We start from the raw sequence: 20684 nt of genomic DNA, 5'->3' as shown, positions 1-20684 counted from the left end.
CGAAGCGACCAATGAAAATCGTTGATCTAGGGGCATGGGAATTACCCCAGTGAATCGGCGTTCCCAAAAGAAATACCTCGGCTGCAGAGTCCATAGCCCTGCAGTGTACCTGGACAACACTGCGGAGAAGCGTTACTTGGAAAGAACAACAACTTCAAGCTGCAGTTTCTCCCAAAAGTTCAAGATTTCAGAAATGGTTGACAGCACAGTAGAACCAGGTGCGCCCAGCGCGGAGGCGGCGAACGAGGCTGTGGAGATGACAGCTCCTCCCAAGGGGGTTTCCAGGCCAAATGGTGTCGCGTCTGCAGCCAAACAGATGGACTCCGCAATTCTGCGACTGAACAAGTAGGAATTTTCCCATAGAATGACTGCAAAGTAGTTTGAGTATTGACAGTATTGACTGGGAAATGCAGACTGTTCGCGAGCCCCGGCGGCCTCAGCGCGTTCCTCTCCACCTTCAACTACACCCTCTACCTTCTTGCCTATCTTGAATCCTCGCACTCCCTCGCGCAGCTCGCTCACAAACTCCTCTCCCTCGTCAGGTCCCGGTCCGCGAAACCGCCGACCGTCTCCCGAGCGTCCGACCCGACTGCCGTCCCACCAATCGCGGCGCTGGCAGGACTGATTTCGAGAGCCCGGACAACACTCCGTCTTTTCGGCTTGCTACCACTATATGCCTGGTTGAAGACGCTGATAGCTGGGCCTAAGTCTGGCGCGGATCCGGTGCTACATCGCATTGCGCTCACACAGTGCCTGAGTTATGTGGCATATCAGGCGTTGGAGAACGTATCCGTGTTGGCGGACAACGGCATCGTCTCCAAGAAATTCATCGCCCTGATCAATCGCGGAGATGCCACGACAGGGCGCCTCTATCTTTGGGCGTACCGCGCCTGGTTGAGCGGTGTATCGTGCGACTTCTTGCGGCTGGCTCGCGAGGCGCAGCTTGAGAATCGCAGGAGAGCGAACCGTCAGCAGATGATTGATGAGGGCAAGGCTGTCGCTGTGTATGCGGACGAGGACAGGAAGTTCGATAGCAAGTGGTGGACTGATTTTATGATCGCGGCCGCGTGGTTCCCCATGGCGGTCCACTTCAGCAGCAGCACGGGAGGCATTCCCGGCTGGAACCTGGGCTGGATGGGTCTTTGTGGGTTGGTAGCGGGGAGCTCGAGGGCAAGGGGATTGTGGAGAGCTACCCTGCATCCATGAGAGATGACCAACATGTTGGGTCCCCGAGAGACTAGCTTTTAAGTTATTGCTCCTTTCGAGCCTCTCGACGACGCAACGGGCAAGCCCGAATAGAGCAATTGGGCATATTAACTGAGGCAGTGCACAGCTACACTTGTGTACCCTACATATACGCTTTAACAATGGGCTAGACTACGGAGTACTCTCTCGGACATGTGGATATTGCTTTCAACCCACGTAATCCCACTTCTCACTCCATCTTGTACTGTAACGGTGGTACTCAGGAAAGCCCTCTCGTAGGAACGATCATTGGAGCTTCGAATACCCTAGGGTAGCTACGAACCGGGCAAAACCTTCCCTATTATATAGATCACGATAATTGCCGTACGTAAGCTTCCTTCTCACTGAAGTCCGTACCGAGCATCTTCAGTAGCAGATGTTGCTCTTACCTTTTTACGAAAATAGCCGTCTGACCCCCTGTGCAACCTACTCAATGCCGCTAAGCTATGACACAGTCAGCGGATCCTCCAGGCGGAATCCACACGCATCAACGACGACAGCCTCGCGCAGAACACCAACAGACCGAACACAACTCTTCCGCACTATGCTTAACGCACTTGCTTGTTTGGCACCTTCAAGCATCGTCGCACGGGACTAGCACGCCTTCCGAGCCGCGACGAGCCGATCAGCAATGCAGAATACCAATGAGCGGTCCGGAGATGCCACAGCCATACCCGGTGCCTTCAGAGCCGGCTCATCATCATGCTATGATCGCCAACGTCGGACACCTACAGCATGTGTCAGAAAGATGAGGATCGCCCGAGCGTTTCCTAGCCTCACATGCCTCATAACCCGCTGTCTGTCCTTGTTTCCCCTTCCGTGTTTTCTCTCTCTCTCTCCCTTCTCTCCTCCCAAACTCGTCTCAATCAGCGGTTGTCGTGTCATTGACGCCATATTCCTCCATGGCCGGCAGGCCTGCGTTCACTTTACCAAGTGTTCTAGGGACGCTTTAGCGTCCGCCTTCGACATTCCTTTTACCTTCTGAGATACCCCGAGTAGCCTGGTGCTCCGCGATTTCGATTTCGCGACATGCCCTACCGCACATTCCTTTGCCGGTTAATCTTCTGCGCTGTGTTTAGCGTGTCCTTCATCAATCTGTTCACAAGAGCGAGCTCACCTATCTCATTTTCGCCAGCGACGAATTCATCAGGTGGAGATGCTTTCTGTTCACAATCGCCTCTTTCTGATGACGTTCTAATTGTGTTGCGGACTGGTGCGACATCCTCGCGAGAGAGGGTGCCGGTGCATTTCAGAACTACACTGCGATGTGCGCCCCATTTTGTCGTCCTATCCGACTTGGATGAAGAGATCGACGGTCATGCGGTTCATGACGTCCTTCTCGACGTCAGCGAGGACACAAAGCGTACGCACGAGGATTTCAAGCTTTACCATCACTTGCAAGAGCATGGAAGAGACGGTCTACCACAGCAGAAGGTCCTTACCACCCAGTCCGGCTCATTCAAAGGCGACTACCTGAACACGGAAAACAAAGGCTGGAGACTCGACAAGTGGAAATTCCTCCCCATGATAGATCGCGCGTTCCATAGCATGCCCGATGCAAAATGGTTCGTTTTCATTGAAGACGACACGTACCTTGCCTGGAACAATCTCCTAGAGTATCTGGGCAATTTCGATGCAAGAAAACCATACTACATTGGCAAGCATCTCTACATCAACAACATCGAGTTCGGGTACGGCGGCGCGGGTTTCATCCTTTCCAATCCGGCGATGCGCAAGGTCTCGGAGCATCGATCCGTTCGCATCAAGGACTACGAGGATTTCACGGCCACGCACTGGGTGGGCGACTGCGCTGTGGGGAAGATCATGGAGGATGTAAAAATCCCCCTTCACAAGGCCTTTCCACATCTACAAGGCGACGCACCTGCTACCATGGATCCGGCAACGGTCAAACTGAATCGCGACGCGTGGTGCTACCCCGTGATAACCTATCACCACGTCTCTCCAGCGGAGATTGAAGAGCTCTGGAACTTCGAGCAGGACTGGTTCAAGAGAGTAGGTCGCCCCCTATAAAGATCTATATATAGGTGCTGACAGTGCTAGCACGACGTCCTCCTGCGCCACCGCGACATCTTCATGGAGTACGTAGGCCCTCAGATCAGCGCCTTCAAACCGGAGTGGGACAACATGTCGACCGACAAGGAGTTCAACGCGCACGACCACGGCAATTCCCCGGATCCCATCGAGCGCGAGGCATGGAAGTCTTTCAATCACTGCCACGCTGTATGTGAAGCGAACCAGAACTGCATACAATTTTCGTACGAGGCTGGGAGCTGTTCGATTTCCTTTTCTTTCCGTCTGGGCTACGCGAAGCCGAAAGAGAGGGTGCAGTCCGGGTGGATGACGGACAGAGTGGATGAGTTGTTTTTGAAACTGGAGAGTAAATGCGGGATTCGGGATTGGTTTGGGCCGCAAGAGGGGGCGCTGTTTCAGCGGAGGAGATGAATAGGGCTTGACTACGATGTGGGAGAGAAATATAGAGAGGAAAGAGTGGAGGATGGCACGAGGCATACATAGGAGGATTTTGTTTGATGATACCCCAACTAGAGCGCATAAAGCTCACATTCGTTAGAAGAAGGATTTATAGAGATGGACAGATAAATCACAAGGTTCACACCTTTATGAAGGACAGCTCGAATGGCGTGAATGATCCGCAGATGAAGCAGGACGAAATGATGTGATCCCTTGCAGTACCGCTGGCAGTCATTGCTCATGACCTACTGTCTCCTTTTACATCTAAACGAACAACTCTCTGCACCTCCTCTGCACTGCAATTCTCCAGGTCTAACTGAACAGCTGGGAGTTGCACAGATATAACAGCTCCAGCAAGAGGCTTTGGGTGCCTCTGTCAAGGCATATCCACGTTAAAGCCTTAGCTTGCTCATGACCTAAAACAGATTCCAGGCTATCAACTTGCATTAATCAGGGTAAGCAACCTACAGAGGAAACGCAAGAGAGCACGTTCAGTCGGACGCGAAAGGACGCGATAAATACAGCCAACACGACGCTGCCAAACCCCTAGCAAAGAATTCGCACGTCTCTTACACAGTACTCCTTTAATCCCCCGCCAAACCCACCCAGTCCCATCTCCATGGCCCCAAGCATTGGTTCCCCTCCGCTTCCTCCGCTTCCTCCACTTCCATCACCCGGGCCAGCAGTAGCTCCTACCATCGCCATCTCACTGCTCTTCTCACCACCATCATCCTCCGCTTTAAACATCTCACTGCCCATGCCCAAGTCACCCTCCGCCAACGTCCCTTTCCCCAAACCCACCTCTTCTCCCTCCTTCCCCGCTTCGAGCCCACTAATCTTTAGAAGTCTATCTCCCCCTCCCCAAACGTCAGGACCTCCCTCCTCCCCCCAATCCCCCCCATCCCCACCGCCATTCCCAAGCAGAACAACACTCCCACCACCCACAAACGCCCCCTTTCACCACCCCCGTTCACCACCCTCTCTTGACCACCCCTTCCCCGTCCCCGTCCGCCTCCACCACCGTAAATTCCAACGCGCGATATACATCCCCGGCGCAGATACCGCAACTCAGTAAGCGCGAAAACAACGACGACGATGACCACGATGGCGATGACGACGACGGCGAGGCCGGCGAATCTCCTGCGGTTTCGGGGGTGGAAGGGGAGGAAAGGGGCACCGCGGGTGTGAGCGGGAGAGTGGGAGGGGAGGTGTGAGGGTGAGGGTGAGGCTGTGGGTGAGGGACGCAGGGTTGGTTTCGCGCCTGTTGGCATGGCGAGAGATGGAGCGTCGAGGATGTCGTTTTTCTTGTAGGATATAGTGAGGGGTCAGAGGGATGAAGGTAATGGCGTAGTGGTTGATGGATCGGAATGGTTTTTTATGGAAGCGGTTACTGCGTAGGCGCTTGTCCTCTCAAATCTTTTACTTGTTTCTTTTGTTACTTGGGAACTATGAGGCGTTTCCGGTTGATATTGCCGGCGTTACCGCTTCATGTGTTATTCGTATACGCAGAGTGTCGTTCTGTCTCTGCTTCCGACGAGTGTTGAGCACTTGTTGCGCCTGTCGTGATAGGAGAAGACGCTGCTCGGTCTCTGGGGAATGCGAGGACTTCGACTCTGCGATAGGGCTGAAAAGAGAAGGTACGGAAAAGATGACGGGTTGTGCGAAACCTCCAAGGGGAAGCACGGTGTTATGTATGCACCATTCCCTTGCCGTGCTGAGAATGGGACGGCAAGCAAGGGATGGCTCTTTGAACAGTTCTCCCAACCACAGGAGACAAGCACATAGACTAAATACTTGTCCCACATATTCACACCAGCGAAGAACAACCAAAGAAAGAGAAGACGATTGATCGATCACAGCACCTCGAATTCAAAATAAGAAGGTCCCGAAACCACATGAGAGAGAAAGGACAAGCAAGAATTCCGCCGTCATATCTGCCATATCGCTTCAAGATGCATCCACATCCATAAAACCAACCGAACATCGAGTCTCTTGCCAGACTCTCCCGTCGTCGGAAGAAGAGCCTTCTCTTCCCCGCTTACCGCATACCTTCTTAAACGTTTTGCTCCTGGTCTTGTAGAAACGAACGCCCCTCCCTCCTCCTCATTAAGGTCAAGCATTGATGATGTTATTACAAATGATATAAGCGGCTTGAAACATGATAGTGGGTAAATATATTCAAGAAGAGGAAGAACAAGAAGAATAGATGAAGGAAGGGAGGTGGTTCATAAATCAAAATGCATCGAAGCAATGAAAATGACATCAAAAAAGATCAGAGAGCTCATCCCACCGGAGATATCAGCCCAGGCGGCAAGCTACCCGACTCACTCGTCTTTGCCTCGTGTTCCGCAGGCGGCGACTTCGGTGTCGGCGGTGCCTCGGCACCATCCGCGAAGTCCAGAAGCGCCTTAGCATCATCCAATCCCGAGATAGCGAGTCCTTTCTCGCTTTCCTGCTCGCCATCTTCTTCATGGATGACGTCTTCCTGAATACTCTCTTTCGACCGCTTGCCCACGGATGCTTTCTCGTCGTCGGCATCGTCCATAAGCGCCGGCGGCCGTTGTCGAGTAGCCCGAGCTTTTTCCAGAGAGATAGTTTTCTGCTGGTACGTGGTCGTTACAGAGAGAGATTCGTCGCGATCGATGGTGGCTTTCATGAGCGCGGCCATCCACAGCCGTCCCTGATGAACGTTGTCGACGGCGAAGTAGTGCACTATGGGCTTGGTGAATTGAACGCCTTTTTGCAGGCCAGCGCGAGGAGGGACGAGCTTGAAGATGAACATGCCGGATATGTCGTCATCCCCGCCGTTTGCACTATCAGTCGAAGCTGCCGTGGCAATGGTAGCATTCTGAGGCGACGTCGGTGTTGAAGACGCCCTGGTGAGACTTGCGTGCAGCCCAGTGATCCTCTCGTTGTTGGCGGGAAGCACGCGGTGGGATGAGATGTCAATGAGCCCCTTCTCCTCGGTATCATTCTCGGTGTAAAAGTAGGAAAGGCGTCGGCCACGAAGGACAAATAGACGCGTCTTCCAGGTGGTCATAAGGCTCGAAGACTTCTTCTTCATCCATCCGCTATAATCACATCCCAGTATGGCCTCTTGCGGAGTGATGGTTTCGCGGCCGCGAAGATATGCGCTAGTTCCATGCTTTTTCGACTTCCTTCGCCCTCCCGCGCTAGCTGAGCTGCCAGTGAGGCGCTTCAGGTCGGCGTTTTCGAGATCGAGGCTCTTCGTAGCAGATGTGCCAGAAGGCGTGCTAGAGCCGGTTCGTGCCGGAGATTGCAGAGGCGATTCTTTAACAGGCGAAGCGGTGATGGCACCTGCATTCGCGTGAGCTTTCTCGCCCCCAGTGATGGCATCCGATATGGCGCGCAATCCCGAACTTCTTGACTTCTTATTGAAGAAAGAAAGATGATGAGCTGCAGGTGAAGGTGACGCACGTCCTTGGGATGACGTCTCGCTGCCAGCAATTCCCGGAGAATTTGCGATCTTGTCTATGCTTGGCGAGTCTGCATAACCTAGCTTCGTGACTGTAGGCGATCCTTCATTCATGGGTCTCAAGGGGCGTACGAAGTCGAATGTACCGGAGCTTCGGTGGCTCCTGATACTCGAACCGTAATATGCCCTTGCTGCTGCGGATATTGGGCTCGTGGATTCCATTGTGGAATCTGTACTTCCTACCCTGCTGTGCCGCTTATTGTACCCTGCGCGCCGCATACTTTCGGTGCCATAACTAGGATTCCGCGAGTGATTTGAACTGTCCCGTTTCCGAAGAACGTTGCGGTTCTTTCTGTTGTCCAATTCACCTCCCGAGAAGTAGCCTCGGTCGAGGTCAACGCTACCGATCGAAGAAAGCCCTACACCACCTTCGTTGATAGTGGCGTCTGTGCTCGCGCTATGCGCGTGGTTTGAGGAAGACGGGCGTAACGAGTCTTGAGGTGGTGAAAGTGGTTGAGCCAAACCCATGGTCCAGTTGCGATCGAAAGAAGGGGTCTTCTTGTGAGCAGGTGAGGACGCATGCGAAGCCTTACTCGGAGTGGGCGGATTGATGGAGTAGTCAATGGAGGAGTGGCGGCGGTTGTGGTTCAAACTACGGACCGACGCAGCCGACGGTCGGGTGGGAGTCCCAGGTGATGGGGCAGAAGGGGCACTGTGCATAAGGGGTGATGGTGCATCAACGATGGGTGCTGGTGTATGTGATGCGGACGAGTTCGCACGAGGAAGAGGTTTTGCAGAGCCTCGAGCTCCCTGACCCTCATGGAGGTTCGGGATCCTGGGAAGAATGGCGCCCATGGATGTTGCGCGGTTTCGGACAGGGTCTGCGTCGGGCTCCCTGGATTCGTCGAAGGTTGGAACAAGGGTTTTGGACACCTCTTTGAGTGTCTTCACTTCCTGCTGTAACGCTTTGATTTTCAGCCATGTTCGGAGACGTGGACCAACTGGGCCCAACTCGAATTCCTTCAAAAAGATGGTAGCCTGGTCCATGCCCAACAGAACCTCTCCAGTGATCTCCTGCTCTTTGAATATCTCGCAATGCTTCTTATCCACTCCCACATCTTCCAGATATTCTGCCACACGCGCTGGACTCCACCTCATAACCTCTTCTTCGGTATGCAAGTTTTGCTCCTCCTCTTCTGTCTCCTGGCCATTGATATAGGATAGGCGATGGTGGCTACTGTACTCGCTCCCCGAATCGTTTGCGCGGATATCCTTTGAGATGAGGCTTTGTCGTGGTGTGCTCATATCAGTGATATGCTCATCAATAACGCTCAGCGTCTCATGCATGACCGGACTGGCCAAAACCCCGTCGTCATGGCCTACATCGCCGCTCAAGGCCATAGCAATACTTCGCTGAGTGGTCGGGGGAAGCGAGCTGCGGCCAGACGCAGTCGCTTGGGACGTCGTGGGCGCAACTTGGAGAGGGCTGGTATGCAGCTCGTCGGGTTTTCCTTCGATACCCGTGGCGGGTGTGCTGTTTATGGATGATCGTGCGGGTTGGCTATTGGTGGCATCGTCTGGCCCAGCCAATTGAGAATCGGGATGAAGCTGCGGGGGTTCAGCAGAGGAGTGCGGCAGTGTTCGCTGGTGAGAGGCGGTGGTGGGTGCTGCAGGCTTGGTTGCCAGACGGGTGTAGACTGTATACCTCGTTAGTGAAACCGGCCAACAAAAGATAAGAGCACACCAAAGAGCTTGTAGGGCACAAGGGCCGGCCAGGGCATACCTTCTGGGAATAAACCAGTTTCACCGGTCTCTGTATTCATGCCCAAATACCAGCCATCGCCAAAGTCGTCATCGCGTTCAACGAGCTTGATGCGGTCGCCCCGGCCCAGACTCAGCTCGTCAGGACTACGTGCCTGAAATTCGTCTGCATCGCAAAGTCAGTTGATCAGCTCGACGGCCATTCCACGAGTAGGGGACCATGGGAGGTTGTGGTAGTGGCGGGACACGTACGGACGACGACAAGTATGTCCCCGGGTCGAGCATTCTCGGTCTGTGACCGCGCAGCCATGTTGATTTTGTGCGAAGGGAGCAGGGGAGCAGGGGAGCAGAGGAAGGCGTGGGAGACGGAGGAAAACTACCCACAGCGGCCAGGGGAATAATGAAGGCTCATGATGCGGGTGCGAGGCAAGAGGTCAAACGGCTCCGGGGTGGCGCTGGGGTGCGTTTCCCCTGCAAGAGAAGGCGACGCGGAATGGAATGCTGCCCTGTAGACTACGGAGTAGACTTTGTACAGCGTGTGCTGTGTTGTCGACGAAGAAGGGCTTGGGGTGGTGATATCGTGGCGTCCGGATCTTGGTTGGCTGGGGATGCACGATGTCGACAGGTCGCAGCGAATCTCAGCAGCCAGCAGGTGGTGGAGTTGGAGTTGCCCTGGTTCGGGGTGGCTGCACACGCCACAGTCACGTGCAGTCACGCTCTGTTGTCACCCTCAATCGCAGAGCTTTTAGGACATCGCAATTCACAAGGCAGGTTTGCAACAAAGATGCCAGTCCTCACTCGTGGCGGACTCCAATCGCGAATCACTAGAAGTCGCACGGTCGAAATCACGTGATATATGCGCTCCGCTAGCTATCCCAGCCAGGGCTGGGCGCGACTGGATTTATTTGACCGCTGCGACGCATCAAAGGCATAGATCTGGGGATGCGGGCAGCCGGGGCAACCGCAGCCGCGGTGGCTTTCTCCCGTCCTCAGCTACCCTTTGAGAACCTTAACGCGTGGAAGCCAAAGGGCCGTCACCTTCTCTTCTTCTCCGCGTCCTTCTCTCTATCATTTGGTTGGACTTTGCTGCCTTAGTCTGGCGGAAGCCGCCGCCAACCCGCGTCGCCAAACCCTCCAAACGGTGTGGATGCTTCACCGTCTTTCCCCTCGACGCGCCGCCATGTCCCTCCCCTCCCCTCGAATGCATCTACCGTTCGTCGTACCACTGTCAAATCGCCCCCTTGCTTCCAACAAGACCCCCTCTACAAGTACTCAGCGGCGAGCGCCATGCGTCTGAACTCAGCCAGAGAGGATACTGAAAGTGAAGCTGTATCGAGGCAGCGTACACTCAATTCAGCTCTGGGAAATCTAAGAGGAGGACCAAAGTGGCTGGTCTGGAGTGCAGCTCGCCCAGAAAGGCCGCCAGGAACTCTCAATCGCTCTCCCACAGAAAGCTCTTCCTCGGTAGCGTCAATCACTGAGACCTCTTCAAACACGCCCATGCACCATCCGCATCCTCTCTCCACCTCGACCTCTCCGCAACTGCCCAACGCCGCCTCCGAATTCCCGCACGCTTCTCCGGCTCCGTGCGCCTTGCCGTCACCAGCTCCTAGCGAGAACCATGCCCAGGCGGTTGAAGTATCCGACAGCAGCACATCAACTTCGAGAAATGGGATGGAGAAAGAGTTGGTAACGTACGGGCCAACCGGTCAAACAAGAACGACGAATACAGACAACTTCCAGGCATCTCGGTTTATGGAGGGTGTGCGGCAAGCCGTCGGCACTTCCCCCTGGCCTCTGGCGCAACCTCGCCAGCCCGAGATCGCTCAGGTTGACGGCGTCCGAGAAGATCCAATCCCCTTCCCGCCGTGTTCAGAGAACATAGGTCAGCAGCAGGTTCACAATGAACCTCGTGTTCCTGTACCACCCCTGGCAGCGTTTAACCAGCAGCAAGGTCAACTCGGGAGCTTGCTGCCTCTTCAGGCCAGCAACTATCATGCCCAAAGTCGCTATGCCTCGAGTGGTTCACTCACCACTTCGGTACAGCAACTGCACACTGTCCCGTCCCCATTACAGTTACCCAGTTCTGGACCACAACCTTTAGATCCCTTCTCCCAGGCCTATTGTCAGCCCATATTAACGCATTTCTTGGCCTTGGCGCGCGACCGGAAGTGGCAGTTTAACGTTACAGAAACCCCCCGAATAAACCTGCTCCAGCGGGCACTCGCCGCGGATGATAGGGAGTATCTGATGATCCATCAGATCTACTGTCTTCACACTCAACTGGAGCAAGACCAACTTACGACTTCTACCCATTTGGTCCTCCGGCAGGTCTTAGGCGATAATACGAACTTGTCATGCATGGTTCGAGACTTCTTCGCCACGTTTCCTGTGACCGTCCAACAGCTGGCAGAACAGCACCCGAGAGAACACAGCCACCAGCAGGCCGTTTTCAGGAGATTTGCGGAAAGGTCCAGCTTCTTTGAGACGCAAAAGATGCTGTGTGTGACGAGACGTGTCCCTGTCAGTTTTGGAGAGCTTGTTCACAATCTGGGCATTTTTTCGCCCGTCCTACAAGACACCATTTTCCTGCTCATCATGCGATTACTGTACCCAGAGTTGCAGCCAGGGTCTCGAACCGATCCCCGCTGGGAAGGACAAGCGTTAGCACTGCTCAACCAGAACCGACGAGAGTTTACCCCACGTTTCTTGGAAGAACTACACAGTGGCAGAGCCTACCCGGCAAAGGAGGAATGGGATCGTTGGTCCATTCAGACCTCGAATTTTGCTGTGCAGCTGGCCCAGTCGCGCCTCCCTCAACAGCAAATGTCCGTCCCACAACAACTCGCTCGACCGCCTGGGCCTGGTTCCCCGACCCACCCATCTACCCCGACAGTGACAGTATTGTCACATCATCCGCACGTAGCCACACCTGCTGTAACCGCGCCTGTTGTGCCTGGGCCATCGGTGGCGGCCATGCCCCGTCATGGAGCCCAACCCCGTCGCGGACGTCCTCCTTCAAGGACGAACTCTCTCCCGCATCCGCCGCCTTCGCGTCCACCGCCTTCGCATTTGCTACCTTCGCACCCGCTACCTTCGCGGTTCCCGCCACCTACCGTCTCTGCGGCACGTTCCCCGTATCACAGGCTCGTGCCGCCAATTGGAACGCGGCTGGACATACAGCGTGAGCCTAATCCCTCCCGGTTTGCTCTGCACCAAGCGAATCTGCGCAGTCCGCTTCTCCGGCCACAGTCGGCGAGCGTCGTCCTGTACCAGCATGTAACCGGTTTCGCCAAACCTCCAACCCGCCCAACGGAGGCCGGGCAAGGTGTTGTGACTTGGACATTCTCCGTCTCAGACGAGGAGATGTCGCACTTTCCCAAGGACATCCCCTCGAAGGTTCCAGGCAAACCACCGTCGCGCATCGTTGACGAGCACAGCAAGCTGTGGCGGCTGCGGTGCGTGAAATGGCTGTCGGAAGAGCCGCCAAATGACCATGACTGGGCCACTGCGGATACTTCGTGGATGCCGTATACCTATTTCACATTCAACGGCACGAATCTGCACATGAGACGAAAGGTACATTGGGGCAAAGACCTGCCCATAGATTTGACGAGCTTGATCAAGCAAGGAGACAACGTCCTGGAAATCTCGGTGCTTGACGAAAAGTATCTCCAGTACCGGGTGGCGATTGAGGTGGTGTCTTTTCAGAAGCATGAGGACATTAAACAGTTCTGCCTCACACAGAACAGGGTGTCCGATCTTAGGGTGACAGAGGATATCCGACGGAGGCTATGCAACAGTGACGGTGGAGACGATGAGATTGCCATTGTCCAGTCCCAGCTCACGATGAACCTGTTGGACCCGATCAGTCGCTCGGGCATATGTGCCACCCCCGTCCGCTCCACCGCCTGCCTGCACTACGACTGTTTTGATCTAGAGACATACCTTCAATCACGCACGCGAAAGGGCAATGTCTCCGTCGCGGACGTCTGGAGATGCCCTATCTGCAAAGCAGACGCGCGTCCGCAGTTTTTGATATTCGACGCCTTCTTGGACAATGTCCGTCAAGACCTGGAGGAGCGGGGACTGGCCCATACTAGTGCTATCATTGTTGATAAACATGGAGTATGGGAGCCTAAGCCCGAGACTCCGCAGCGTGCTGCGCAGGAACCACCAGGCGGCGCCAATGTCGGGGAGAGACAGCGTTCTATTGCGTCTACGACTTCTGCAACGGCAGGCGCCGACACAGTATCGATGACGACTCCGGAGGTTGAGGTCATTGATCTTACCTGAGCTGGTCAGTCATCCGAAAGGGATTCCTGATGTAACGTTTCCACCCTGCCAAAGGCGGGGTCTTCGACACCCATCCATGATGTTCGTGTCTCGAGCGTTCACGTGAATGAATGGGGGTTTTTTTACACGGAGTTGATTGGTTTGATACCCCCTCTATTCTGCACGTATATCCAGAAAAGCATTTGGACCCGGCTGTGTCATGGCTGCTGGCTCGCTAAGGATGGTGAATCGGCGGTGTTTCTTGGGTTGGGATGTAATATATGCCAGCTACTAGTAGCTCTGACACTCGATGCGTACCGGCGAGGACCATATGTACTCGGAAATAATAGATTTGTTACCTAGGTAGACTTGAAATCTTGATGTCACGTGTTCGGACTCTGATACTTGTACACTCATTCAGTCCTGTTGTGGGGTGCCCTGGTGGCTGTGTTTGTTTGATAACAGTGCGATGTGTACCAGGTGTACCAACAATCCCCCGCCGCCGTCATCATGTCGACAATGATGGCGACGATTTGCGGGGTTTTGATTACGCCCACTCATTGTCATTGACTACTATACCGCGTTCCCGAAACAGGTCAACGCAACGTGTGCAGTGCCTGCGGGACCCACGGAGGTGTTACTCTGAGACTCGGGACACGTCTGCATAGAAATGGAGGGCAGCAGCACAAAGGTCTCTGTATGATATAGAATCGCATATTTTTTTTCTTTTCCAAGAGTCATCAGATAGGGCGCTCCCTCTTGAAATAGTACTCCATAGAAGCTAAGGGAACAACCGTTGTTTCTCGGTCGAATGAGCCAGGTCTCCTTTTGGGTGGACGTGGAATTACGGGAGACGCTAGATCGGCGCTAACGGCCGGCCCGTGATCTCATGCAAAACAAACCTCCGCCCCCATCGACCACGCCTCTGCCCTTCTCTGCTTCTGCCCTGCCGCTGCCGCTTCTCCGCCCGCCGTCTGTTCCTTTCCCTCTTGTATTTCATCAACCCTTTCGTGTGTTCTCTGGACGATGCCCCTCTGCCCGCCCGTCTCGGGTTGACAGGACGCGTCCAGTGCTTCAACTTCTCGCGCCCTCCCTCAGCCCACCGGGCGTCGTGCTATCCCCACCGCACGTCGTTTTCTCCACTCTTCACCGAGTCCACCGCCGGGGTCTACGTTCGCTTCTCCCTTCACTCCCAGTTTGCTTCTTCACAAACCTGTTCGGTTCCTTTATTTCCTTTGCTTCCATTGTTTTCTTTCTTGAGACACATTTTCCCGGTCAAACAGGCACCCGGACCACCACAACTCCCACCGGCTCCCTCCTCCTGAACTACAACCATCCGACCGACATTCGCTCTCACCGCACGTCGTCCATCCAGGTTATGCGCCCCTGATATACCAACATTTGCGACGTCGATTCGAGCTTAATGGCCGCCATAGCCAATCACCCGCCCGGCGCTCACGCAATGGACGACCGCGATAGCCTAGATCCCTTTACCACGAGCGTGCACGATGCACAGAGGCATAGGCACTCCGCATTCGATAAATCGCATTTCTCGCTCTACCTGAATGGCTCTCCCGAGCAGGCGAAACGGGCGCTTCAAGCCCATCTCTCGGAAACTGCGCGCCGACTGCAAGAGACATCTGTGTTAGGGAACTCGCTCGTCCAGCAGAAGAAGGAGCTGGAGGAGCGGTTGAGGGAAGTGGAGGCACAACAATCAAATAGCGAGATCGGCCCGGAGCTGCGGCAGCGCTTGGCGGATTTGGAGAAGGAGTTCAATGAGGTCGGAAGGGAGACTGCGAGGGCCTTTCTCCCCAGGTCACGAGTTCCTAGCGGCGAGACGGATGCCACAGGTGGTGCTTCCGTATATTCTAGCGAGGCTCTTGCATCGCCTTCGAAAGTCAGCGTGCCGACGAGGAAGCAGCGGAACCAGCAACCAAGCCGGGTCAATGAGCTTACGCTTGCCACGGAGATCTCAGCCTCGCTGCTCTCTCAAGTAAAAGAGCTTCAGGCATTGCTTCTGGAAAAGGAGGAATTGTTGAAGGCTACCAACTTGGAAAGATCGCAGCTGGAACTGGAGGTGGAAGGCCTGTCCCAGCGACTGCGGACTCTCGACGAACGCGAATCTCAGCTCAAAGATGTGAATTGGAATTTGGAGACGCAGGTGCGCGAACTGGAAGCAGCCGCAAAGGAGTCCGCCGACAAGGAAGCACGAACCAATCACAACTTGAGCGTTGCTCGGGCGGAGAACTCAACGCTGGAGCGGGAGCTGGATGAATTGAAGCAACTATATGCAAAGCTAAACGATGATCACATTGCTAAAGTCAAGCATCATGAAGCAGAGATAGCAGGCCTTCGACGAAATGCCAGCGCAGCCGAAACTGAGCGCAACGCTCTGCAGCGAAAAATCGACGATCTGGCGTCTCAGAATCAGGAGCTTGCAAGAGCTGTGGCTTACCGCATGCGACCAGAGGAACAAGTGCCGATCGAGGAGACCCCACCCGATGCCGACGCTGACGAGGGTACTACCATGACTCCTGAGCATTCTCCTCTGCCATCTCCGAGCAAAGCTACACCGCGTCATGGCCAGCTCGAATCGGAAACGCTTAAGCATTCACTCCAGCATGCTCATCGCATGATCCAGCAGCTTAAGAACAATATTCACCGCGAGAAGACGGAGAAGCTGGAGTTGAAGCGGATGCTTCAGGATGCCCGTGACGAGCTCGAGACGACTCGTAATTCCATGAATGGCTTGGGAAGTGCGAGCAAGCGTAGGAAGCAGGACAAAGACGTGTTCAAGAAACCGCCTCGACCGGATCGTCTAGGCAGCTTCCGACCTGCCACCCAGGAGATCGTCACAGATGAGGATGAATGGGAAGACCAAGAAGTAGTACACAGTACGCCTAGTCGACGCTCTCGCCACGCCGATAGGGTGCCTGGAGCCTTCCCTGGTGGATTCAGCTCCGCTGCTGATACAAGCACCGAGGCGTCTGACGCCTTTGAGACCGCAAATGAACGTGACGGAACCGCAACGGAGACTGAGGCCTTCCAAACCGGAGCAGAGACACTGGATGGAGATAGCACGGACGAGTTGACTGAAACTGAAGCGGGCCGTTCGACGGGTACCATCCGGGGACAGAGGCCGTCGCCGCGTGGTATGGTCAGTAACAGGGATTCGTATGAAAGCACAGCCTCCACGTCTGGTGAGGAAGACAACGACGTGGATCTCAAGACGCCCATACAGTCTCAACATCCTCGATACAAGCTGAAGATGCGGCAGGCGGGTTATCGACGGTCGACCCCCAGGAGCCAGGATATCTTTGCCAATGCCTCTTCTGCTGTAAACACTTCACCGGCCAGCTTCACAAGTACTAGCAACCACGGCACCCCAGCGCAAGGGAAGAGCCTTTTCGCCGAATTGGGCGATTTTGGGGGCGAAAGCGAAGACGGAAGTGTTGCAGAAGGCACGCCGAGCAGGTCTAGCTTCCATTCCCCTGAATCTTCGCCAGAGACGCTGCGGAAATCAGTGCTTGCCGTGTCACCTCTTCAACCTAGCTCTCTACCAAAAGTGCTCATGGTAGACTCGGAAATGATGACGGAGCCTTGGGAACCCGAAGTCACCACAGTAGACTTGTCTCTGTCGTCGTTGTCGTCACAGACAACGGAGCCTCAGGCGCCACCCCTGCCTGCACTTGGGCTGTCGTCGTTCGAGACGCAAGCAACAGAACCCATACCTGCATCTTCCTCCCCACTTGGGCTGTCCACGGTCTCGACGCAAGCTACTACGCCGCTACCTGCATCTCCCCCTCTACTGGGACCGTCCTCCTTGGTGGTGCAGGCTACTGAGCCCATAGTTGTGCCGTCCCCATTACTCCATCTTTCCAGCCATTTCGCCCAAGAAACCGAGCCACAGGCACCTCGACGAGCGCCCTTGCTCATGTCTGCACATATTTCTCAAGACACCGTGCCCCGACTTGCTCCACCTCCTTCGTTCAATCTATCCGGACTAACAGCGCAAACGACGGATCCCATTTCCTCAGTTACAACAGACCAGATCGTGCCGGCTCTCGACTTATCTCCAATTTCGCACCAGGCGACTGAGCCCTTGGAGCCCACGTTGGCCGAAGTGCTTCCTCTGCCGGTGCCACTGCCTGGCAGTGAAAAGGAAGTGGAGAAGCAACCGGCGCCTGTACCATTGCAGATGTCGACCGTTTCAAGTCAGAGCACTCCGCCTATCGAGCCATCACTCCCCAAGGAGCCAGCACCAGTGCCGTTGCAGAACTCAGCCATTTCAAGTCAAAGCACGCAACCTGTCGTGCCATCCTTGCCGAAGCCACAACTCTCTGTGGTGTCAACACAGGCAACGGAGCCCATCGAGCCACGGAAGCCTGTGTTCTCGCAGACTCCAATACTCTCGGCTCAGGCTACTGAACCTGTGGAGCCCAGAGCTCAACCACTCGGAATATCCGTGTTATCTTCGCAAGGCACTTTACCTGTCGAAGCCAAACCTCGCCCACTTGGGATATCCGTGTTTTCTTCGCAGGACACTCCACCTGTCGAAACCAAATCTTGCCCACTTGGGATATCAGTGATATCATCACATGACACTTCACCTGTCGAGCCGCCCACACCCCCGCCTTTACAGCTGTCCGCACATTCATTCCAAGCCACCGAGCCTGTTGACATTCACAGACAAGCCTTACCGCAGTTTTCAGAGATCACAGCGCAACAAACAGTGCCTGTTGCCGCCCCTGCGGCGAAATACGAGAACGGGTTATCTCCCGTCGACGTGCTTCACGATGTCCAGCCCGAGTCACCCACGCTTCCCAGCTTTCTTCCCAGTCCAAGCAGGCCCTCCACCGCTAAACGAGTGCCTCGTCTTGATTTATCTCTCTCATCTGTCAATTCTCAAGAAACTGAGCCTCTCACACCTTCGAGACCTGCGACAGCTCATCGTGCTGTGTCTGTTCCGACAGACAGTTCCTCGGAGTCTACAACCGACAAACCTGCTAGTGCAAAACTTGGGTTCTTCAGCTCCGCCGTTCTTTCTTGGAGCACAAATGATCCTTCCGCTGCGGGCGAACACGAAACGTCCCATTCTCCGGCGCCAATCTCCACAGTCGAAAGCCAACCCCAGGTCCCGTCACCGGCACCGGCGAATCCGCGGGCGCCCACTGTTGACGAGGGAACGCAGACCATGGTATCGGCGGATCAGATTGATAAACTGCTTGCAGCTCGAAGTGCACAACGGTACCCAAATAATGTTGCGACGAACAATACCGAGAGAGCCATGTCGCCACCAACATCACCGCGTAGAATGAGTGATTCTAAGGTTCCTAGACGTCATGGTAGTTCCAGCAGCATACGTTCTCGCACCGAGCCGCCTCCTCCACTCCCTGCTGACCACAGGGAAGTGATTGCCGCAGCTGCTCTTAAAAAGGCACCCTCTGTCGTATCCGCTCCGCCTGGGGATATGGGACCGCCAATCATGCCAGCTTCGGCATATAAGAAACGGCCCCAGACGCCAACGGTCAAGACGTCTGGCCTGATAAATACGAAGACGGGAGGTACCACTCCTCGTCCTCGTAATCAGGCCCCTCGTAGCGACGTGGGAAGAAGTGGAGCTTCATCGCCAATGACGCGCCGGTCATCGGTGTCGTCCTTCGGTTCGGAGATAGATCGTCGTTTCCAGGGCATATCAGACCCGTTTTCCCAGAGTGGCTTCGATGCAAGTAATACCGATCCACGCATGATTCAAGCTGTCACACAGACTATGATCGGCGAGTTCCTCTGGAAGTACACCAGGAGAACTGGGCGTGGTGAACTGTCCGAGAACCGCCACCGCCGATTCTTCTGGGTTCATCCTTACACTCGCACATTGTACTGGAGCGACCATGATCCCGCAACCGGAAGCCGTAACGAAATGAAGGCCAAGAGTGTGCCTATTGAGGCGGTTCGGGTTGTTCCAGACGACAATCCCTATCCCCCAGGCCTCCATCACAAGAGTTTGATTATCGTCACACCAGGCCGGTGTATCAAGTTCACTGCCACTACTGGTCAGCGACATGACACCTGGTATAACGCACTTTCCTACCTGCTCCAGCGCACAGAGAGCGGAACTGTGGAGAGCCAAGAAGAGCAGAAGGAAAGTGTGGACGAGATACAAGATGAATTCAATCCCACCTATCGTAGTTTGTCAAGGCTTACGAATAGGTCGCGAACATCCTCGTACTTCAGCCGTCAGACCGCTTCTCCTCACCCGGGCGAAGTGCCCACCCTGCGACAGTCGACGACTCCTCACAGACGTCCCGCGTCTACGGAGCCTCCTCAAGAGTCTGGCCGCCTGAGCAGCCTCAGTGGCTACTTCAGGCCTGGATCCACGCTCCGCAACTCTTTCACCAGCCGGCGGAGCAGGACGGGTGCACAAGAGGCTGTGGCATATGAGACGCCCGAGAATGATCCCAACTATGAACTTACGCAAGAGTTGGCAACCAAGAGTGTTCGCGACAGGGAGCACATACCTGGAATGGAGAATGTCAGGGCCTGTTGCGATGGTCAGTTATCTCGTCTTTTTTTCCAGCTTACACTTGCTAAGATCTCGTTTAGGCAAACATGACGTTGGTCACCTTCACACTCCCACTCCGAAACACCGACACAGCAGTTTCCGAGGCACTCGAGCGTCCGTTGCCGGATCTGTCAGCTCGCGTTCACAGTCACGGACTGAGTCACGGGGCCCCAACGAATGAGCGAGATGCGCACGTATTTGGCTAGATTGAAGCTGCAGGATGCTCGTCTTGTACATCAGTTTCTTTCCTTCTGCCATAGGTCATGGTGATCTGGACTCCTCCGCCCTTTATCTTTATTAAGCTAGTGTCATGTTCCTGCTCACTACATCATCTCTTTTGTCTGTTTTTGAAGCATCAGCCTGCGACTCGACTCCCGTGGGATATAGATTGAGCGGACTGCGACTGCGGCTGCACGGCCTTTCCATTTCCATTTCTCCTTTAATGTCTTCCTTTTGCTGTTTTGGGAGTTTGCAATCGGGCATAGTCTAGTCGTTCTCTCTCTCTTGTGCGTTTCCGCAAAAAGAAACTATTTGCTAGTGTAAGCTAATAAATGCGAGATGGTTGGCGGTGGTAGTAGTAGTCAGTTAGTCCGTCCCCAGGTACTCAAGGTGCTCATCAGGTGGTGTAATGCAATTTAGCTAGTGATTGCCTGTGCCTGCCTTTATCACCGTATTGCCTTGTACCTAGGTATATCTGGCCGTGTTCGCCGCCCACACGCATTTCGATGAGAGATATTGGTATGACCGGGTGGTGGCTAGGCCGCAACCACGGATTGTCAACCGTGGAATTCACTTATACTACTTCTCAGTTATCTCTTTGCCCTTCTTATTGCAATCATAGTTGTTATGTCCTTTCCCAAGCGCTAAACCTATTTGGACGTTAGTGGTTCTTCCCCAGATTGCCAAGGAAAACGT

General features: G+C 54.7%; 8 protein-coding genes across 8 annotated transcripts; 6 read left to right on the top strand and 2 right to left on the bottom strand.

The window, feature by feature from the left end:
- The first annotated feature begins 111 nt into the window (after positions 1–111).
- Positions 112–1500, top strand: EI97DRAFT_493609 (uncharacterized protein). The gene is made up of 2 exons (XM_033802367.1): positions 112–345; positions 414–1500. Exons 1-2 carry the CDS (start codon positions 194–196, stop codon positions 1204–1206), a joined length of 945 nt encoding a protein of 314 aa, XP_033654619.1. The 5' UTR covers positions 112–193; the 3' UTR covers positions 1207–1500.
- Positions 1501–1574: 74 nt separating this feature from the next.
- On the top strand, positions 1575–2136 carry EI97DRAFT_308695 (uncharacterized protein). Its single transcript, XM_033794591.1, has one exon. The coding sequence runs from the start codon at positions 1692–1694 to the stop codon at positions 1995–1997; it is 306 nt and encodes a 101-aa protein (XP_033654618.1). The 5' UTR covers positions 1575–1691; the 3' UTR covers positions 1998–2136.
- Positions 2137–2274: 138 nt separating this feature from the next.
- EI97DRAFT_375589 (uncharacterized protein) lies at positions 2275–3708 on the top strand (the record flags this gene model as incomplete). The annotated part of the gene is made up of 2 exons (XM_033795515.1): positions 2275–3258; positions 3307–3708. The coding sequence occupies 2 exons, from the start codon at positions 2275–2277 to the stop codon at positions 3706–3708; spliced, it is 1386 nt and encodes a 461-aa protein (XP_033654617.1).
- Positions 3709–4281: 573 nt separating this feature from the next.
- Positions 4282–5006, bottom strand: EI97DRAFT_441835 (uncharacterized protein; the record flags this gene model as incomplete). The annotated part of the gene is made up of 2 exons (XM_033799720.1): positions 4282–4567; positions 4681–5006. 2 exons carry the CDS (start codon positions 5004–5006, stop codon positions 4282–4284), a joined length of 612 nt encoding a protein of 203 aa, XP_033654616.1.
- EI97DRAFT_308662 (uncharacterized protein) lies at positions 4952–5623 on the top strand. Its single transcript, XM_033794589.1, has one exon. The coding sequence runs from the start codon at positions 5093–5095 to the stop codon at positions 5582–5584; it is 492 nt and encodes a 163-aa protein (XP_033654615.1). The 5' UTR covers positions 4952–5092; the 3' UTR covers positions 5585–5623.
- A 312-nt stretch (positions 5624–5935) lies between these two features.
- Positions 5936–9394, bottom strand: EI97DRAFT_308674 (polarized growth protein Boi2). The gene is made up of 3 exons (XM_033794590.1): positions 9185–9394; positions 8955–9098; positions 5936–8868 (listed from the first exon to the last, which is right to left on the bottom strand). Exons 1-3 carry the CDS (start codon positions 9240–9242, stop codon positions 6017–6019), a joined length of 3054 nt encoding a protein of 1017 aa, XP_033654614.1. The 5' UTR covers positions 9243–9394; the 3' UTR covers positions 5936–6016.
- A 461-nt stretch (positions 9395–9855) lies between these two features.
- EI97DRAFT_432692 (uncharacterized protein) lies at positions 9856–13569 on the top strand. The gene has a single exon (XM_033798218.1). It carries the CDS (start codon positions 10220–10222, stop codon positions 13226–13228), a length of 3009 nt encoding a protein of 1002 aa, XP_033654613.1. The 5' UTR covers positions 9856–10219; the 3' UTR covers positions 13229–13569.
- Positions 13570–14669: 1100 nt separating this feature from the next.
- Positions 14670–19950, top strand: EI97DRAFT_457802 (uncharacterized protein; the record flags this gene model as incomplete). Its single annotated transcript, XM_033800850.1, has 2 exons — positions 14670–19758; positions 19811–19950. The coding sequence occupies 2 exons, from the start codon at positions 14670–14672 to the stop codon at positions 19948–19950; spliced, it is 5229 nt and encodes a 1742-aa protein (XP_033654612.1).
- Between the last annotated feature and the right edge of the window lie 734 nt (positions 19951–20684).

This window comes from Westerdykella ornata, assembly GCF_010094085.1.
Source record: "Westerdykella ornata strain CBS 379.55 unplaced genomic scaffold EI97scaffold_8, whole genome shotgun sequence".
Lineage (NCBI taxonomy): Eukaryota > Fungi > Ascomycota > Dothideomycetes > Pleosporales > Sporormiaceae > Westerdykella > Westerdykella ornata.
The sequence above is the reverse complement of the archived record's forward strand: the minus strand, read 5'-3'. Positions and strand labels throughout refer to the sequence as shown.